This window comes from Nomascus leucogenys, chromosome 20 (genome assembly GCF_006542625.1).
Source record: "Nomascus leucogenys isolate Asia chromosome 20, Asia_NLE_v1, whole genome shotgun sequence".
NCBI classification, from domain to species: domain Eukaryota; kingdom Metazoa; phylum Chordata; class Mammalia; order Primates; family Hylobatidae; genus Nomascus; species Nomascus leucogenys.
In genome coordinates this window covers 16,307,988-16,323,588 of record NC_044400.1, presented here as the reverse complement: position 1 = coordinate 16,323,588, position 15,601 = coordinate 16,307,988, and the positions used below count along the sequence as shown (strand labels likewise).

At 38.3% G+C, this 15,601-nt stretch overlaps 1 protein-coding gene and 1 non-coding gene across 22 annotated transcripts in view; one reads left to right on the top strand and one right to left on the bottom strand.

The window, feature by feature from the left end:
* Positions 1 to 15,601, top strand: part of R3HDM1 (R3H domain containing 1) — a 198,949-nt gene that overhangs the window by 114,698 nt on the left and 68,650 nt on the right. For 11 of the 21 annotated variants that reach the window (XM_030801265.1, XM_030801250.1, XM_030801256.1 and 8 more), the window contains 3 exons: positions 1,093 to 1,241; positions 5,659 to 5,760; positions 7,482 to 7,784. In XM_030801265.1, the coding sequence (XP_030657125.1) occupies positions 1,093 to 1,241; positions 5,659 to 5,760; positions 7,482 to 7,784 (554 nt within the window). The remainder of the gene's footprint in view (positions 1 to 1,092; positions 1,242 to 5,658; positions 5,761 to 7,481; positions 7,785 to 15,601) is intronic. The other 10 variants (XM_012502532.2, XM_030801253.1, XM_030801261.1 and 7 more) reach the window with 3 other exon arrangements.
* On the bottom strand, positions 12,378 to 12,481 carry LOC115831992. Its single transcript, XR_004027469.1, has one exon. It is a non-coding gene; the product is annotated as a U6 spliceosomal RNA (small nuclear RNA).

Below are 15,601 nucleotides of genomic sequence, written 5' to 3'. Positions count from 1 at the left end.
GAGGTCAGGAGTTCAAGACCAGCATGGCCAACATGGTGAAACCCCATCTCTACTAAAAATATAAAAATTAGCCAGGCGTGGCAGGTGCCTATAATTCCAGCCAGTCTGGGGGCTGAGGCAGGAGAATTGCTTGAACCCGGGGGAGGTTGAGGTTGCAGTGAGCTGAGATCGCGCCACTGCACTCCAGCCTGGGCCAGGCAACAGAGTGAGACTGTCTCAAAAAAAAAAAAAAAAAAAAAAAAAAGTTGTAAAATAAGGACAGTACCATCAAGTTTACAATTGGAAGCATGAAGCTATTAATTATTTTAGTTTTTCATCCAGTTCTAATTTTATTAGTGAAATATATGTAATGTGGCCTAAAAATTAGATATTTCCTACCTCCTAATAAATAACTTTCCAATATCCTGAAGCCAAGCATTTTCTCTTTGAACTGAAATATAGCCTCATAGGACCCCGATCCTTTAACTGAATTTCTTAGGCTAAATGCGTTTCGTAAGTCAGAGTTTTTCAGAAAATACTACATATTATGAAATAAGGCTAGGATTACTTTGGGAGGTCAAGGCGGATGGATCACCTGAGGTCAGGAGTTTGAGACCAGCGTGGCCAACATGGGGAAATGCCATCTCTACTAAAAATAAAATATTAGCCCTGTGTGGTGTCATGCCTGTAATCCCAGCTACTCGGGAGACTGAGGCAGGAGAATCATTTGAACCCAGGAGACAGAGGTTGCACTGAGGTGAGATTGTGCCACTGTACTCCAGCCTGTGCAACAGAGTGAGACTCCATCTAAGAAAATAATAATAAATTAATTAATTAAATTAAGCTCACTAGCAGCCTGGGCCAGTACCCCATAATAAGAAATGCAGTAAAACATTTGAATATTTACTCTAAGTGAGGGAAATAAAGACTATTAATAGCCTCATGTCAGAGCAGGCATTTCCCAACCTAAGGAAATCTTTGTTTTCAAAATATTAGGGGTTTTTTTAATTGTGGTTAAAGGATTTTGGACATGCTTTGTAAATTGCTAGTAAAAGGACCTATTTTCCATCTGTATTCTAAGTTATTTTTTTTCCTTCTTTTTAAATTTTTCAGGTCAGCCCTTCATAAACCCAGATGGGAGTCCAGTTGTGTATAATCCTCCTATGACTCAACAACCAGTTAGACCCCAAGTGCCTGGACCTCCACAGCCACCTCTGCCAGCCCCACCTCAACAACCAGCAGCTAATCACATTTTCTCACAGGTGCACATATCCATGATTACATAATGCTAAGTTGACTTGCCTTTACATATTTGGGACTAAATTTGCCAATTATAATTGAGATAGCCTAAGTAAGTATCTCTTAGAACTTTAATATTCTGCCACCAGTGATATTCCACTCACTACTCATAGGAAAAGAGAGATAACTTCAAAGGCTTTTCCCCGATAAATACTGAAAATATATTGGAAAGAAGGGAATTGTTTTAATCTTATGAGCCTGTCTAGTGAGTATTTTATCCCTATTTCACAACAGCAAGAAATGGACAACAGGAGGAATAAAAACAAAACTGTGATTGTTCATTGGCCCAATGAGCAAAGTGAGTTGTTTTAAGATTCCACAGATTAAGCAGTTAGAAGAAACTGAGATAGGCTGCTCAGGTTCTACAAGGTACTCTTCATCCATTCTACCCACCCTATGAAAGACAAAGCAGTTCTGAGTTAGAATTCCCAAAAGTACTCTCAGTAATATTTTGAGTTTGTAAAAATGTTTAGAATTTACACATTCATTTTCACATTCAGTCTTTTTCCCCTACAGATGTATTATCCATCTTTGGGGAACTTGATTATACCAGTATGAACTCTGATTTTTATTCTAACTTTTTTTTTTTTGAGATGGAGTCTCGCTCTGTCACCCAGGCTGGAGTGCAGTGAAGTGATCTCGGCTCACTGCAAGCTCCGCCTCCCGGGTTCACACCATTCTCCTTCCTCAGCCTCCCGAGTAGCTGGGACTACAGGTGCCCACCACGACGCCCGGCTAATTTTTTGTATTTTTAGTAGAGACGGGGTTTCACCGTGGTCTCGATCTCCTGACCTCGTGATCCACCCGCCTCGGCCTCCCAAAGTGCTGGGATTACAGGCATGAGCCACCGCGCCCGGCCTATTCTAACTTTTAAAGATTGTTTGACATATTAAAGTTTATGTAGTTAGTTATACCTCTTTTTCCCTGCAAGACTCTAAATATTCCATTGGTGAAAACATTCAGAGTGATTTTGTATGAAAGAAGTATGATGGGCCAGGCATGTTGGCTCACACCTGTAGTCCCAGCACTTTAGGAGGCCGAGGCAGGCAGATCACCTGAGGTCAGGAGTTCGAGCCCAGCCTGGCCCAAATGGTGAAACCCCCGTCTCTACTGAAAATACAAAAATTAGTTGGGCGTGGTGGTGTGCACCTATAGTCTCAGCTACTCAGGAGGCTGAGGCAGGAGAATCACTTGAACCCGGGAGGTTGCAGTGAGCTGAGATTAGGCCACTGCAATCCAGCCTGGGTAACAGAGCGAGACTCCATCTCAAAAAAAAAAAAAAATTAAATAAGTGAGTATCCCTTAAAAAAAAAGAAGAAGAAGTATGATGATAAACTTGAACTGGAGAAATTTCATTAATTTTGCTCACAAGTGATATCGTTTGTATTGCAGGGTTGAAGAACATACAAGTTTAATTATATTATTTAATGGTGTGAAAGTCATAAAAAATAGTTGTACTTCTGGCAATTAAGACTCCCAATACTGGGCAAGGCAGTTTTTTAAGAAGAAGAAGAACTTACGGGTTTTGGATATACTTCTAAGACCATACAAATCAGTTAATGTATGTAGAAGAGATTGCCTAAAACTATTTCCACAGACTCCCATATTCCCTTCCCAATCCCATTTGGTTACATACAATGAGCTTGCATAAAACTTCTTCCCTTGGCTTTTTCTGCCTTGGCTTCAGTCAGCTTGGTCCCAAAGAGTTTCCTCTTTATTATGCTGTCAGGTAGTTGACTTTGCAGTGCCGTGTATTTCACCAGGAGCTTTAAAACACTAATTTTCATTTGGTTTCATTTTTATTTAAATTTCAGTGGAAATAATGTTAATCTAGCAACTTTAAAAAACTCTGGGATTTATCTGTGATTATATATTTCAGATTATTATCTCTTAGAACTTTGTCTGATTTAGTGATAAGAGACAGTTCTAAATGAAGATGTAGGCCACCTAGTTTAGAAACAGATGCTTTAATGAGCTATAATGTGAATTCTTGGGATATTCATCAAATTCCATAACTTATTTTTCTAGCATTGCTCCAAGTTCAGGTAATGCATCATCAGATCCAGAAACAGAGACTCAAAGAAAACTGACTCTCAATAAATACCTTTTGCACAATCTGAAATAATTCATCAATGAGATTTCAAATAACCAAACAAAATAATGCTATGATTTCCAAAGCCTTCAGAAGGGCTACTTTTCTTAGACCTAACATAAAACCAATTACTTTAGGTGGATGTTGTTTTGCAGCCAGTTGCAATTCGAGTAGGAAAAGGATGTGCTAAGGCTTTTTCTTCCCTAAATGGTGTCAGAATTTCACTTTCATCAATCAATCTTCTAGCCCACAGTTTTTTTCATTACTCTCTGAAACTCAGGAAGACATTAATTCATACCCTTGGTGCTCATAGTACTTTGCTTAATCCCCCAGCTGACTGAAACTTTTGTTTCATCTGACACATAGGAGATCAAGTCTTCTGAAAGTTATGTCTTAATGGTTATCTGACTTAGTAACACACCAAGTAGCCTGTTCTTGAGAGTTCTAAAGCTATGGCACCTCATGTAGTATAATATGTACTATCCGTTAGGAAGCTCACTTATTTCTATCCATGAGTTTTCTGAGGAACTAGAGGCTACTTTATAGATCTTTCAGCTTTTACTGAAAGATTTTTTAATGCTTTAATTATAGCTTTTTTTTTTTTTTTTTGCTTTATTTTAAGCTTATCTAAGCTTTTGTTTTTTAGAAACCATTGTGTTGATTTTGTGGTGAAAGTGCAATTCAAATCATTATCTGTTATCTATCTATGATGTCATAGACAAACAATGTATAGACAAACAATGTCTATCTTAGTTGACATAGAAGTTGTCTATTTAAATTATTGCCTGAACAATCTTAATTCCATTAGTTTATCTAACATTTTTAAAGTATTGTCTCTGAAGACGATATTCAGAGATATTGTTCAGAAGGAGATGCATGAATATACATTTTAACTAAGAGTTTTTATCAAGTAGGATTCCCTGGGTTCCTCATCTACTTGCTTATGTGGCTGTCTACAAGTCACTTAATTTACCTTAGTCTAATTGCCTTCTCTAAAGTGGGTTGCTATAGTCTTTAAGCCAATATGTATATTACCATTTTTGTAATAAACAGTATAAATATGAGAAAATTAAACAGATGCAATTTTAGTTTGTGGATGACCAGCTGTATTCCCAAGATTGAAAAGTGATTACAACTTTTTTTAAAAAAACACCTGTTCTTGAGTGCCCCTGGGAACATAAAACCCTTTTTTTCCTGAAACTCAGGAGTATTTCATTAATGGCCAGAGATTTTAAGTAACTAGTTTCTCAGCTCCTAACATGTACTATCTTAATAGAAATGTGTTTAATTACAAAGAAAGTGTTTATCTTCCTTATATAAAAGAGATGTGTTTGTGTGTGTGTGCGTGTGTCTGTATGTATATATGTGTTGTTCCTTAGGCTATTATTCTTAATAGTTCCCACTATATATATATACATATATATACATATATATATACATATATATGTATATATATGTATATATATATTTTTTTTTGAGACGGAATCTCCCTCTCATGCCTAGGCTGGAGGGCAGTGGCGCCATCTCAGCTCACTGCAAGCTCCACCTCCCAGGTTCATGCCATTCTCCTGCCTCAGCCTCCCGAGTAGCTGGGCTACAGGCGCCCACCACCACGCCCGGCTAATTTTTTGTATTTTCAGTAGAGACAGGGTTTCACCGTGTTAGCTAGGATGGTCTCGATCTCCTGACCTCGTGATCCGCCTGCCTCGGCCTCCCAAAGTGCTGGGATATATTTTTTTACCCAGTGCATTTTTCTTATAAAATTGCTAAAAGTTAGGGGCTTTGGTCCCAAAAGACTGCTTAATTTTACCTTATCAGTAGGGTAATTGGAATAGTTATTATGTAAGTTATTACTGTCTGATAGTAAGTGAAGTTTTTCATTTATATTTTAGTGTTATACTGCAAAATAGGGCAGCCCTTTCATAAAACCAGGAAATAATGAGAAGTAGTTTTGCTTTTACTGACTTAACCCAGGGGTCTTGGTTAAATAATGGGATTCAAAATGCCTAAATCACCTGTTCCCATTAATCTATAATAAAGAAATAATTTATTGCAAAATATTATTCTCCCAATGTAATAAATTCAGGCGTACATGTTTTTGAGAGTTTTACTATATTAGAGTTTCTTCACTTTGTATTGTTTTTGTTGTTTCCGATGTTGTTATATTTTAAATGACTTTATAAATGTAGTTAAAACTATTGCCAAAAAAGTGTAAATTTCCGTTTTATGCAATTCTTCTAACGTTTTATTCTGACATTAACATTGTTTGCCAACCTGTTATTCTTTAGCCTGTTCGTCCTCTGCAGTCCTCTTCACAGCCTGTTCAGTACTCTACAGCCCCTTACCCATCCCCGCTCCTGCCAGTCTCACCCACCCAGCAATACTCCGTGGTACTATATCTCTATTCACCTCCTGCGTTGTTTCTGTGGGTGGATGTGTGATGAATGCTCAAGAGTGTCATTAATGTAATATGATCTTTTGTGATTTTTTTTTGAGTCAGGTTTACATATGTATCTAAAAAAAGTATTTCTAATTCATACTAGAAATAATTTATTCTATTCCATAAAATATTGGTTATAGTGGCTTATTATGGTGATTGTTTAACCTTTTCCTGCTTTTCATAACGAAAGAATTTTCAGGTTGATTATTCTAGTCCTAAGATGTTTTAGCAACTTTCTCATTGAGGCCAGTGCAGGATCTGTGCTGCCCTGGGATGGCAGCTTTCATCTGGGTTTAGGCATTCTATTTTCTCCCCAACACTGTTGGTCCAATAGACCCAGTACCAGTTCTTAGGGTAGTTGCCAGGACTTCTAAGTATATTTTCTAAGAAGATTTCTGGATATTTAATCTGTGACTGTAAAGTAATGATACTTTCTTCAATCCAAAGTATGCCCCAATTTTTATTGGAATAAGAAAATGACTTTTTTCCAAGGTGACTCTGAGAGTGGTATACAGTTATGGTACTTCTGTTAAAAATATTTGATCATATAACATTGAAATTACAGTTCATAGGTACATTTTTTTCCTTTTGACACCATTCACTGAATTAGGCTAATCGTGTTAAGAGTGTCAGAGTGACAGTTTGGGAAGAGAAAAACCATGTATTTTCAATCATTAAATCAGGTGTCTCCTTTCAGTCCTTTATCTTCTCCATAGCCTTAATTTACTTTGGAAAATCCAGCAGATCTAGAAACTGCAGACATGTCAACTTTGATATGATGACTCAATTGCCACAATTTTGTAAGTCATTTTTTTCAGTGTTGACCTTTTAACAAAATGTGGTATATGTTGTTGCCAGTCTGTGGTTTCTTGGGAACAGGGAGCATTTTAACCCTATATCATCATTTCAGTGATATTTTTCTGGAACAATAAGAGCTGGTCCTTATCCTGTTGAATTAGAGAACTGTTTGTCAGATAGCACATAAATCATAACCCTTGTCTTGGTAGGGCACCATTTACCAAAAGCATAGGAAACTATCATTTGAATTACATTTGTCAAATTATCTGACTTCCAGAACAGACTGAAAAACACAAGGAAAGAATGGAATGTATGGCCAAATTATTTTTGAAAGATTAGAGAAAGGACTGTGTAGTTGGATTTTATGTATTTAATTTCTGCAAGTAATTTTCATGGTTAGGGATACAAAAATGCATAGAATTTGAATTTTGCCTTCTAGGAATAGGGGAGTTAGTTAAAAGCAAATACTAATTAGTACCTTGCTCATTGCTTGGTCTTTGAAGCCCTTTCAGAAAATATTAATTGTATAATATGAACTTGGCCAATTTCACTTCTACATTCTAATGTTGCTTTCATGTTCATTTAAATAAAGTCTTCATTTTTTAATGTGAAATGTTGTACCCTACTCTTTTCTGCATGCTGTACATCTCCATTAGATATATTTTTTAAATTATGATGATAGCATTGTAATATTCAACAATAGAGTTGTCATTTTTTTGACGCTTCACCCTGTTACATCATTGCCGTTGTTGATATATATACTTTCCATAATGTGTACTATTGCACCTTATTTAAAAGTAGGAAGTATTTTTCTTTGATAAGTTTGGCCTATGTGTAGAAGGCTTACTAATTTTTGACTTCTTCCTTTTTTAGCAGGATAACCTTGGGTCTCAGTTTAGCCACATGAGTCTTGCTCGCCAGCCATCTGCTGATGGTTCTGACCCTCATGCCGCCATGTTCCAGTCCACTGTGGTTCTTCAGTCTCCACAGCAGTCTGGTTACATCATGACAGCAGCCCCTCCACCACATCCTCCTCCACCACCACCACCACCTCCTCCTCCTCCTCCCCTACCACCTGGGCAGCCAGTCCCTACTGCTGGATATTCTGCCTCTGGTCATCCTGTCAGCCAGCCTGTGCTCCAGCAGCAGGGATATATTCAGCAGCCATCACCACAGGTATATTGCTTTTTAACCTTTTCTTTCTTGTGGAAACCTCTCACTTGAGATCAGTTTTAACTTCAAAGAACTTATTTTTACATTCTCATGAAGAGAATTTGTGAGAGTATATAAGCAAAGCATATACTCATCTTTCCTCCTCTGGAGATTTTCATGCACATGCTAAGCAACCATATGACAGGTAAATGCTCCAGTTGGTTGGTAAAGTATGTGAGCTTTGAGGGGTTTTTTTTCTGAGAGGTATGGGTTTCTAAAAAACTAACCTAAGGGAAACACAATAAAGTGTAAATCCACTGTAAAAATAAAATGGTAAGGCTGGGCACAGTGGCTCACGCCTGTAATCCCAGCGCTTTGTGAGGCTGAGGCCGACTCACAAGGCTGGGCTCGAGCATAAGAGTTGGAGACCAGCCTGGGCAACGTGGCGAAACTTTTGAATGTTTAACTAACTTTTAATTTCTGAAACAGACCCCACTTGGTTATGATGTAGTTTCCTTCTTATATATTGTGGGATTCAGTTTGCTAATATTTGGTAAAGATTTTTGCATCTATGTTCATGAAGGATATTGGTCTGCAGTTTGCTTGTAGTATTTTTGGTTGTAGTATCCGGGTGGTACTAGCCTTAAAATGAGTTGGGCATTGTTCCCTCCTCCTTTATTTTCTGAAGGTGTTTATGTAGGATTGATGTTATTTCTTCTCACATGTTTGCCAGAATTCACCGATGAATTCATCTATAGCTGGAGATTTTTTGCAGGGAAGGTTTTTAAATTACAAATTTAATTTCTTAGTAGATATAAAACGATTCCAGTTCTCTTTTTCTCTTTGGACTAAATTTCATACTTTGTTTCCATTTCATGTTTCATATTTGTTGTCATAAAATTATTCTTAATATCCCCTTATGCTTTTAATATTTTTAGGATCTTAGTGGTATCCCCTTTTTATTTCTTGATATTGGTAATTTTGCTCTCTCTTTTTTGTTTTTTATTAATTTAGCCAGATGATTTATCAAGTCTTTTGATGTTGTTAAAAAAACAAAAAAAAAAAAACATGGGCCAAACGTGGTGGGTGGCTCACGCTTGCAATCCCAGCCCTTTGGGAGGCTGAGGCAGGCGGATCACTTGAGGTCAGGAGTTCGTGGCCAGCCTGGCCAACATGGCGAAACCCCTTCTCTACTGAAAATACAAAAATTAGCTGGGCGTGGTGGTGCACGCCTGTAATCCCAACTACTGGGGAGGCTGAGGCAGGAGAATCACTTGAACCCGGGACATGAAGGTTGGAATGAGCTGAGATTGAGCCACTGTACTCCAGCCTGGGCAACAGAGCGAGACTCCATCTCAAAAAAAACAACAAAAGTTTCATTAATTTTTATGATTTTATTTTCAGTGATTTTAGATTTTTCTTCTAATAGAAGTTCTTAATGCTATAAATTTCTTTTTTTCTTTTTTTTTTTTTTTTTTTTTTGATGCTGCAAATTTCTAAGCACCATTTTGGTGCTATCCACAAATTTGGATATGTAGTATGTTAGTTATTATTTAGTTTAAAATGTTTTCTCTTTTGAGAGGACTTTTTATGACCCATGACTTACTTAGAAGTATGTTATTTAATTTCCAAACATTTAGGGGCTTTTTAAATACCTTTTGTTATTGATTTCTATTTTAATTACATGTGGTCAGAGAGCTTACTCTTTAAGATTTCAAAGTTTTGGGCCAGACACAGTGGCTTATGCCTGTAACCCCAGTACTTTGGGAGGCCAAGGAGGGCATATCACTTGAGGTCAGGAGTTTGAGACCAGCTTTGCCAACATGGTGAAACCCCATCTCTAATAAAAATACAAAAATTAGCTGGGCGTGGTGGTGCGCACCTGTAATCCTGGCTACTCGGTAGCGTGAGGCAGGAGAATTATTTGAACCCGGTAGGCGGAGGTTGCAGTGAGCCGAGAATTTGTGTTCTAATATTTTAGTGTTATGTGGTTTTTTGTTCAGGGTTCTTTTGTGGGGCAAGGCATTTTGATTTTTTTATTGAAATTCACATAATATAAAATGAATCATTTAACCATTTTTATGTGAACATTTTAGTTGCATTTAGTACATATTCACAGTGTTGTACAACCACCACTTCTGTTTGGTTCCAAAACATTTTCATCACTCCAAAAAAGAAACCCCATACCTGTTAGGCGGTTGCTACTTATTCCCCCATTTCCCAGCCCCTGGCAACCACCAATCTGCTTCTGTCTCCTATGGTTTTACCTATTTTGAATACTTCATATTGATGGAATCAGGCGACATGTTACCTTTTGTGTCTGACTTCATTCACTTAACATAATATTTTCAAAGTTCATCTACATTGTAGCATAGGCCTGCACACACACACAGACACACACACACACACACACACAGTGGCACACTATTCATACTTAAAATGTATTCACACTTAAAAATCTGTTCACACTATTCATACTTTACCTTTTTATCCATTAGTTGAAATTTGGAATGTTTTTTGTTGTTGTTGTTGTTGAAATTTGGAATGTTTGTTGTTGTTGTTGTTGTTGTTCTTGTTGTTCTTGTTGTTGAGACAGAGTCTCTTTTTGTTGCCCAGGCTGGAATGCAGTGGTGCAATCTCAGCTCACTGCAACCTCCACCTGCCGGGTTCAAGTGATTCTCCTGCCTCAGCCTCCCAAGCAGCTGGGATTACAGGCGTGAGCCACCACACCCAACTAATTTTTGTATTTTTAGTAGAGACGATTTCACCATGTTGGCCAGGCTGGTCTCGAACTCCTGACCTCAAGTGATCCGCCTACCTCGGCCTCCCAAAGTGCTGGGATTACAGGCATGAGCCACGGCACCTGGCCAAAATTTGGAATGTTTTCATCTTTTGTTTCTGTAAATAGTGCTGTTTTGAATATGTAGGTACATGTATTTTTTTAATACCTGTTTTCAGTTTTTTGGAGTATGTGTGTATATATATTAAATGTGTGTGTGTGTGTGTGTGTGTGTGTGTGTATATATATTTGTCTTTTTGTTATTGAGCTAAGAGTTCTTTATGTATTCTGGATACTAGACCCATGTCAGATAAGTGATATGCAATTATTCACTCATTCTGTAAAATTGTCTTTTTCGTTTCTTAATAATGTTCTTTGATGGACAAACGTTTTTTTAATTTTGGTAAAGTTCACTTTATCCATTTTTTCTTGTTATTGCTTGTGCTTTTGGTGTCATATCTAAGAATTTGTTGTCCTGTCTTTTAAGTGCTTTATGTTTTTAGCTCCTAGGTCATTTATCCATTTTGAGTTAATTTTTGAATATGGCGTGAGGCAAGAGTTCATCTTCATTCTTTTTCAAGTATATATCTAGTAATTCTAGCATTATTTGTTGAAGATACTTTTCTTTCCCCATTAAATAACCTTGGAATCCTTGTCGAATATCCGTTGACCATAAATGTAAGGGTTTTTTCCTGGGCTCTCACCTTACCCATTATGTGTTTCTATCCTTTTGCTAGTACTACATTGTTTTGATTGCTGTGGCCTTGTAGTAACTTTTAAAAATGGGAAGAGTGAGTACTCCTACTCTGTTCTTTTTCTTTTTCTTTTTTTTGTTTTTTTTTGTTGTTGTCGTTGTTGTTGTTGTTGTTGTTGTTGTTGTTGTTTTTGAGACGGAGTCTTGCTCTGTCGCCCGGGCTGGAGTGCAGTGGCTGGAGTGCAGTGGCGCGATCTCGGCTCACTGCAAGCTCCGCCTCCCGGGTTCATGCCATTCTCCTGCCTCAGCCTCCCTAGTAGCTGGGACTATAGGTGCCCGCCACCACGCCCAGCTAATTTTTTGTATTTTTAGTAGAGACGGGGTTTCACTGTAGTCTCGATCTGACCTCGTGATCCGCCTGCCTCGGCCTCCCAAAGGGCTGGGATTACAGGCGTTGAGCCACCGCGCCCGGCCTACTCTGCTCTTTTTCAAAATTGTTTTTAGTATTCAGGCTCCTTGCAATTCCATATGAATTTGAGAATGGGCTTTTCTGTTCCTGCAAAAAAGACCTTTGGAGTGTTGATAGGTATTGCGTGGAATATGTAGGTCTCTTTGATATTATTGCCATATTAACAATATTAAGTTTTCCAGTCTTAAATGAGCATGGGATGTTTTTTCATTTACTCTGGTCATCATTGATTTCATATTCTATTGTTTTGGGATTTGTCTATCTCCCTTTTAAGTTCTATCAGTTTTTTATAGTATTTGAAGCTATATTAAACAATTTATATTTATCATGTCTTCCTGATATATTGACTCATATATAACGTTTTTCTCTGTCCCTAACAGTATTTCTTGAAACCTATTTTATCTGACATTATAGTGTCATTCTTTTGAGTAACATTTAAATGGTGTATCTTTTTCTATCTTACTTGCAACCCCTATATTTAAAGTGTCTTTCATTTATGGTTATTAGTTGGGTTCTGCCTCTTTGTACAGTGATTGGAGTGTCATTAGACCCTTTAAATTTAATATATTTTTGACATGGTTAGATTCAGGTATGCCACATTGCTATTTTTTTTATTTGCCCTATCTGTATTTTATTCTACTTTCCTGCATTTTATATTATTTGAACTTTTTTTTTAATAATATTGAATGCTTTACGAATTTCCGTGTCATCCTTATGCAGGGGCCATGTTAATCTCTGTATTGTTCCAATTTTAGTATATATGCTGCCGAACTGAGCACTTTAGTTCACTTTCTTGAGTATTGTCTTTTTAGGTACCTTCCCTTGAATTTTCTGAATGTGTGTGTTTTTCTAGGGAATGTGTTACACACCTTTACCTTATCAAAATCTACTTCAAGTTAATATTGAAATTTCAAGTAAAATGTAGCAGCCTTATAACAGTATAATTCCATTTACATTCTCTCCATCCTTTTGCTGTTGTTGCCATATACATTGCATCTCTATATATTATATACCAAAAATAGTGTTAATAATTTTTGCCTTAAAAGAGATACTGGCAGCCAGGCACAGTGGCTCACACCTGTAATCCCAGCACTTTGGGAGGCCGAGGCAGGCGGATCACTTGAGGTCAGGAGTTTGAGACCAGCCTGGCCAATGTGGCGAAACCCCCATCTCTACTAAAAATACAAAAAAAAATTAGCCAGACCTGGTGGCGGGTGCCTATAATCCCAGCTACCTTGGGAGGTTGAGGCACAAGAATTGCTTGAACCCGGGCAGCAGAGGTTGCAGTAAGCTGAGATCGTGCCACTGCACTTCTGGGCCACAGAGTGAGACTCCATTTCAATTAAAAAAAGAGAGCGATATTGGCTAGGCACAGTGGCTCAAGCCTATAATCCTAGCACTTTGGGAGGCCGAGATGTGCGGATCACTTGAGGTCAGGAGTTCGAAACCAGCCTGGCCAACATGGTGAAATCCCATCTCTACTAAAAATACCAAAAAAAAAAAAATTAGCCAGGTGTGGTGGCAGGCACCTGTAATCCCAGCTACTCGGGAGACTGAGGCAGGAGAATTGCTTGAATCTGGAAGGTGGAGGTTGCAGTAAGCTGAGATTGCGCCACTTCACTCCAGCCTGGGAGACAGAGTGAGACTCTGTCTCAAAAAAAAAAGATACCTTTTTTAATTAAAGGAAAATACCTAAACTCAGGATTTAGATTACTTTCTGATACCTCCACGAACAGTTAAGGGATCCCATATGTATTGTGTCTATTTTAATGCTTCAAAGACAGGAGATCTACAGTAAACGAGAGATTCTTGGCTAAAAACTAACCTAGGAATGTTATGCCTGGCTGGTTTTCAGATGAGATGAGCACTCTTTAAGATCTCCACAGATCTCTGTTCTTTTTAGAGATAACCCAATCAGAAGAGCAGAATGTGAGTGAGCCCATGACACTGTTAAAGTTAACTTACCACATACTTCTGTAATACTGGATTAGGTGTTTATTCTTCACCCCAAACTAGGTCAGATTAAGAGAACTTCATAACTAATACTAATAGCTCTGGAAGGAAAAATAAATCAAGATAGTCTTGATGGCATTTTAATTTGCATTAGAAATATGGTCATGCATCATTTAAGGATAGAGATACATTCTGAGAAATGCATCTCTAGGGGGTTCTGTCATTGTGTGAATGTCGCAAAGTGTATTTACACACACCTAGATGGTGTAGCCCTCTACACACCTAGGTTATATGGTATAGCCTACAAGCTACAAACCTATGTAGCATGTTACTGTACTAAATACTGTAGGCAATTATATCACAGTGATAAGTATTAGTGTATCTAAATGTATGTAAACATAGAAAAGGTACAGTAAAAATATGATATAAAAGTTTTTTGGGTTTTTTGTTTTTTTTGTTTTTTTGTTTTGAGACGGAGTCTCGCTCTGCCGCCAGGCTGGAGTTCAGTGGTACGATCTCAGCTCACCACAACCTCCGCCTCCCTGGTTCAAGTGATTCTTCTGCCTCAGCCCCCAAGTACCTGAGACTACAAGGCACATGCCACCACACCCAGCTAATATTTTGTATGTTTAGTAGAGATAAGGTTTCACTTTGTTGGCCAGGCTGATCTCAAACTCTTGACCTCATGATCTGCCCGCCTCGGCCTTCAGAAGTGCTGGGATTAACAGGTGTGAGCAACTGTGCCCGGCCAAAAGATTGTTTTAAATGGTACACCGATATAGTGCACTTAACCATGTATGTAGCTTGCAGGACTGTAAGTTGTTCTAGGTGAGTCAGTGAGTGGTGAGTGAATGTGAAGGCCTGGGACGTTTTACTACTGTAGACTTCATAAACACTCTTCACTTAGGCTATACTTAATTTATTTAATACATTTTTCTTTCTTCAATAATAAACTAACCTTAGCTTACAGTAACTTTATAAACTTTTTAATTCTTTTCACTTTATTCTTATGTAATAAAACTTAGCTTAAAACACAAATACACAGTATAGCTGTACAGAAATATTTTCTTTATATCCTTATTCTAAAGCTTTTCTTCTATGAATTTTTAAATTTTCTTTATTTTTAATTTCTTTTATTAAAAACTAAGATGCAAACATGCGTATTAGCCTAGACCTACGCAGTTCAGGATCTTCAGCATCATTGTCTTCCACCTCCACATCCTGTCCCTCTAGAAGGTCTTCAGAGGCAGTAACACACGTGGAGCTGTCATCTCCTATGTAGAGCTGTCATCTCCTGTGATAATGATGCCTTCTTCTGAAATACCTCCTGAAAGACCTACCTGAGTCTGTGTGTGTGTGTGTGTGTGGGGGGGGGGGGGGGGTTGGAGTTGTTTTTTGGTTGTTGTTTTTTTTTTTTGAGACAGAGTCTCACTTTGTCACCCAGGCTAGAATGCAATGGCATGCACTTGGCTCACTGAAGCCTTGACCTCTCAGATTCAAGCAATTCTCCCACTTCAGCCCCCCAAGTAGCTGGGACTACAGACAAGCGCATCACACCTGGCTAATTTTTGTATTTTTTGTAGAGACAGGGTTTCACCATGTCACCCAGACTGGTCTCAAACTCCTGAGCTCAAGTGATCCACCCACCTGAGCCTCCCCAAAGTGCTAGGATTACAGGTGTGAGCCCCTGCCCCTGGCCCTGAATCTGTTTTGTAGTTTTTAATAAGTAGCAGGACTACATTCTTTTTTTTTTTAAGACAGGCTCTTGCCTCTGTCACTCAGGCTGGAGTGCAGTGGTGCAATCACTGCTCACTGCAGCTGTGACCTCCTGGGTTCAAGTAATCCCCGACCTCAGCCCCTGAGTATCCAGGGCTACAGGCGTGTGCGCCACCACACCTAGCTAATTTTTTAATTTTCAGTAGTGATAGGGTGTCACTATGTGGCCC